Source organism: Ovis canadensis, chromosome 11, assembly GCF_042477335.2.
Source record: "Ovis canadensis isolate MfBH-ARS-UI-01 breed Bighorn chromosome 11, ARS-UI_OviCan_v2, whole genome shotgun sequence".
NCBI classification, from domain to species: domain Eukaryota; kingdom Metazoa; phylum Chordata; class Mammalia; order Artiodactyla; family Bovidae; genus Ovis; species Ovis canadensis.
This window is the reverse complement of record NC_091255.1, coordinates 14,212,083-14,216,925: the sequence shown is the minus strand read 5'-3', so window position 1 is coordinate 14,216,925 and position 4,843 is coordinate 14,212,083. Positions and strand designations below refer to the sequence as shown.

Here is a 4,843-nt window from a genome sequence, read left to right as displayed (position 1 = left end):
TCTTGAGAGTCCCTTGGACTGCAAGGAGATCCAACCAGTCCATCCTAGGAAATCAGTCCTGAATATTCATTGAAAGGACTGATGCTGAAGCTGAAACTGCAATACTTTGGCCACTTGATGTGAAGACCTGACTCATTTGAAAAGACTCTGATGCTGGGAAAGATTGAAGGCGGGAGGAGAAGCGGATGAGATGAGATAGTTGGATGGCATCACTGACTCAGTGGACATTAGTTTGAGTAGGCTCTAGAAGTTGGTGATGGACAGGGAGGCCTGGCATGCTGCAGTCCATGGGGTCGCAAAGAGTCGGACACAACTGAGTGACTGAACTGACACTGAGCTGACTTTCTTCTGCTCACCAAAACTGTTTGGACATTGAATGGACCTCCTGCTTACATACCACACCTGGGTAGCACATGAACCATCTCGCTTTTTCTCTTTCTCTCTCTGTGTAGGTGAAGTGATGAGAGACAGTGTCTGTGTTTTGGTGGCTGTAGTATTAGCAGAAGAGCTTAAGCTATTAAAGCGGGCAGCTTTAATCTGTGAAGTCTCCTGGAGCAGTAGGGATTAATGTATTTTTATTCCAGAGCCAATGTAGCTATTCCATCGAGCTAGGGTTTGCTCCCAGAACCCCCGACTGGCCCCACTGCCCTGCTCTAAACCCACTTCCCAACTGTGCACCATGTGATGGAGTTCTACTTGGAGATCGACCCTGTCACCTTGAACCTGATCATCCTAGTCGCCAGCTACGTCATCTTGCTCCTGGTTTTCCTCATCTCCTGCGTGCTCTATGACTGCCGAGGCAAGGACCCCAGTAAGGAGTACGCACCCGAGGCCTCCCTGGATGCCCAGCCCTCCATCCGTCTGGTGGTGATGCAGCAAGGCTCCCCGGGGGCCCCCTGGGCACAGGGGTCCAGCCTCCACTTTGGGAATCCCGCCCCACTGGGGAAGAAGAGCACCGTGGTGTGAGGCTGGCTGGGGGATACTGGGAGAGAACACCGGACGCTGTGGACAAGCCGGTCACCACGGGCTACAGCGTTGTCTGCACACACGTCTTGCTGGCCTATGCGAGTGGGAGCTCTGCCTTCCCTTCTGCTTTCTCGTCATCCTCCTTGTGGATAAAGCAACTATTTAAGGTAAGAAGCCCACAGTGGCCTTTGGTCAAGGCCTCCAGGTACAAAATCCTAGCAATACCATTGGTTAGTCAAAGCTGGTTACAAGCACATTCCTGATGAAGCTGTCCTTGCAGCTTCTAGGAGATTCTAATGTTTAGCAAGGGTTTAAAGAAGAAAATGCAATAGTGTGCGTGTCTCTGTGTGTGTGTGTGTGTGTGTGTGTAATGAGAAATGGAACTAGCTCAAATCTATTGTATACTTTGCATATCCTCTCTTTTCAAGGCAACCATGGAGCTTTCCCAGACTTAAGATTATAACTATTTCTATAAATACCAGCTCTTCACATTCTACTTCTCACGGTGGGTCAATGAAATGAACACAGTAATTGAAGAGTGTGGTGATTAACCATAAAGCTTGATTCAGACCCTTCCTCCTCCACTGACAAGCTATATGACCAGAGCCATTTGTTTGTGCCTCAGAGCTAATGGTCGGACCTCCAGGCTGTTAGGGTTATCTAAACAAGTTTATTCACTGAAAACACTTGAGACGATGCTTTGCACATAGGGTGAGCTGCTATGATGAATATTAGCATTATTCCCTTTCACCCCTCTCATCAAGATGTTTAATCTTCAGTCCTCAAGTCTGACCCGGAGAAGGCAATGGCACCCGACTCCAGTACTCTTGCCTGGAAAATCCCATGGACAGAAAAGCCTAGTGGGCTGCAGTCCATGGGGTCGCTAAGAGTTGGACACGACTGAGTGACTTCACTTTCACCTTTCACTTTCATGCATTGGAGAAGGAAATGGCAACCCACTCCAGTGTTCTTGCCTGTGAAATCCCAGGGACAGGGGAGCCTGGTGGGCTTCCGTTATGGGGTCACACAGAGTCTGACACGACTGAAGCTACTTAGCAGCAGCAGCAGCAAGTCTGACCTGGTCCAATGCAAAGTTACTGAGGACTCTGCAAAAGTTATCAGGGCCCATGGCTTGGTGTTTTGGTCCCCCCAGCACTACTTGCTGTCTTCTTGTCCCTTTTCTTTGTTGCTGCTCCTGCTGCTGCTAAGTCACTTCAGTCGTGTCAGACTCTGTGCGACCCCACAGACTGCAGCCCACCAGGCTCCCCTGTCCCTGGGATTCTCCAGGCAAGAACACTGGAGTGGGTTGCCATTTCCTTCTCCATCTTTGTTGCTACTAATCATAAATTTATTTTCCTGCTCATTCATTTATTTCCACAATTTTGAATTAGCATCTCCATTGTATAGATGTGTTTTTATTAACCCTCCCTTCTCTGAGCTCAGCACAGCTTACATGTTCACTTGTTGATTTACTGAACCCCTTTTTCTAGTCAGGCCTTGTTGGAAATACAAAGAAATGAGTGTGTCATGACCTCTCCCCCTGCCCCCCGATCTTTGCTGTCTAAAAGGAAAAGGAGGAATCAGGCGTAACTCAGAGGATGCAGGACAAGAAAGCACTGCCAAGCCTCTGCTAGGAGTCTGCCCAGAGCTCAGCAGTCTGAGGAGTCACGGCTGCCTAGCACACAGAAGGGGTTCAAGAAACATTTGAACAATGTTAAGTAAACAATATCTTCTTAGACTCAGGATTCAAAGACAAGATGATTTGTCTTGAAAGTTATTAAGCAACCATTTTCTAGGAGTACAAAAGTGTGCTAGGGGTTTCTCAGTAGGACAGAAGATTGCATTTTAGACATAACAGAGAGGATAGACAGAGATTAGAGAGTTCACGGATTGTGACAGTGTGATGGCTTCCAAAACCTGGGAGGAAAAAATGAGAAACTAAATTTCATTTTAACTTATAGAAAACTTAAAGAGGAGGTGCTATCCCAGTCTGCCCTGTTAGCTTCAGCAATGGGCCTTTGGATAAAGAAAACCCCAGTAATTTCATTTTCATATTTTTAAAATTTTCTTTATATTTTATCATAAATCATATTTTCTCTTAAATGTGTGACTTGAAAATCTTTCAGAGGAACTTTTTTCTTTTATAGTCAAAAATCATCGTTACCTTAATAGTGAAAATATAAAATGAATGTGAAAATAGAGTAAATTCACAGGCTGCTTCTAAGAACTTGCCCTTCCCCTAGTGTGAACCTCACCTGGACTAACCTTATTTATTTCCCCATCATGGGGATATGTATATAAATTAGTGGAGACAAAAATATATCAGTGAAGAAAAAAAAACCCGTGGGCCACAAAAAAACTGATGACAAAAATAATAGTTGTAATCATAACTTTCAATTATATTCCAATTCCATATTGTGGTCAGTTGAAGAGAAAAAATTAACAGATGGAAGGAAAGAAAAATAAATTCTAAGAGAAAGAAGAACAGAAAACCAAATAGTTAAAGTAACAATTACAACAGAAAAGGGAACAGAAATAAAGTCAGAGGAAAGAAAAAAGAAGGAAAGGAGGAAACCAAAGACACTCTAAGGTGAGGGTTGGAATAACGGGTATTTAGCTTTTCCAAGTCTTCATTTCATTTGATTTGTGGTTCATTTGGAGTTATGTTCTCCAAAAGGAACAAGCTTTTCAACTTTTAAAACAATCTTTTCTGTATAGCAACGTACAGTTAGAATCTTACGAGAAGTATCTTTAAGAATTTTACAAAAAAAAATAAATAAATAAAAAATTTAAAAAAAAAAAAAAAAAGAATTTTACCAATGAGGAAACTAGCCCAGAAGGAAGAGTGATTTCCCCCAGAACACTTGGCTTCGGACAGACGCAAAGATCTCACTACTCCCTTTCCTTTATTTGTCCGCCAGTCGTCTTTCAGGTAAGCATGGTCTCTTACCTGTTTGTATTTTAAACCTTTATGATTTATTTCTTATTTCTTAAATGAAGTTTTAATTCCCAGTGGAATTTTTAGTTGCACAATTATGAAATGGTAACTAATGTCTTCAAGCCTGGTGAAATGGATGCCAGCTAGAACCAAGGAGTTCCTTTTATAGTCAAATTCTACAGCCTTATTTGTGCTCCCTTTGGGAATTAAGGCTCCCTTATTTCACCTTCTTTTAATTTGAACATGATTCTCCCATCACGCACAGTTTTTACTAAAGCAAATGCAGTATTTTGGCTTTATCTGGATGACAGCCATGGGAAGGTCACAAACAAGACACTCTCAAGGCAAAGGAAAGGAGGAAGAGAATGGCGGTTTATCAGGAATCTACTGCATAACAGATACTTTTTATTCACATCTCATTTAATCCTCACCCTCCCCTGTGAGACAGACACAACTAAGGGTAGTTTAAAGATAAGAAAATGGAGGCTCAGGAAAACACTAGAACTTGCGCAAGGCCACGCAGCTGGCCCGCGTGGGAGGCAGCGTCTGAACTCAGTCCTCGGCACGTCGCCTCTGCTCTCGAGGTTTTCTCAGCCATCCAGACCCGTGTTTGTTCTTCCTCCCCTCTCTCCCATGCTTGAATCACAAACCTGGGAGGCTGCTCGATAAAAAGCTGTTCAACAATCTAATGGTTTTTCACATTTTCTCTTCTGAATAAGATGACTGCAGTTTCCAGCAAAGAAAAAATAAATTACGATAATTGGGCCAGAACATTATTTTCTGATGTTCTGAAAGACACCAAGATGGGGCGGCCTAAGGCAGAGCTCTGTACCAGAAATGCCAAGCTCAAAACCTTCTGTCACTACCTGCTGTTACTGCCAAAACCTTTCCCAACTTAAATATGTTAATGTTGGTGAGCTTTAGGATGATATACATAAA

The 4,843-nt window shown here is 43.4% G+C and overlaps 1 protein-coding gene across 1 annotated transcript; it reads left to right on the top strand.

The window, feature by feature from the left end:
* Positions 1 to 684: 684 nt before the first annotated feature.
* SMIM36 (small integral membrane protein 36) lies at positions 685 to 966 on the top strand. Its single transcript, XM_069542578.1, has one exon. The coding sequence runs from the start codon at positions 685 to 687 to the stop codon at positions 964 to 966; it is 282 nt and encodes a 93-aa protein (XP_069398679.1).
* Positions 967 to 4,843: the final 3,877 nt, after the last annotated feature.

Bases quoted from the DNA above. Each gene is read 5' to 3' on its own strand.
- SMIM36 (XM_069542578.1), top strand. From the start codon at position 685: ATGGAGTTCTACTTGGAGATCGACCCTGTCACCTTGAACCTGATCATC.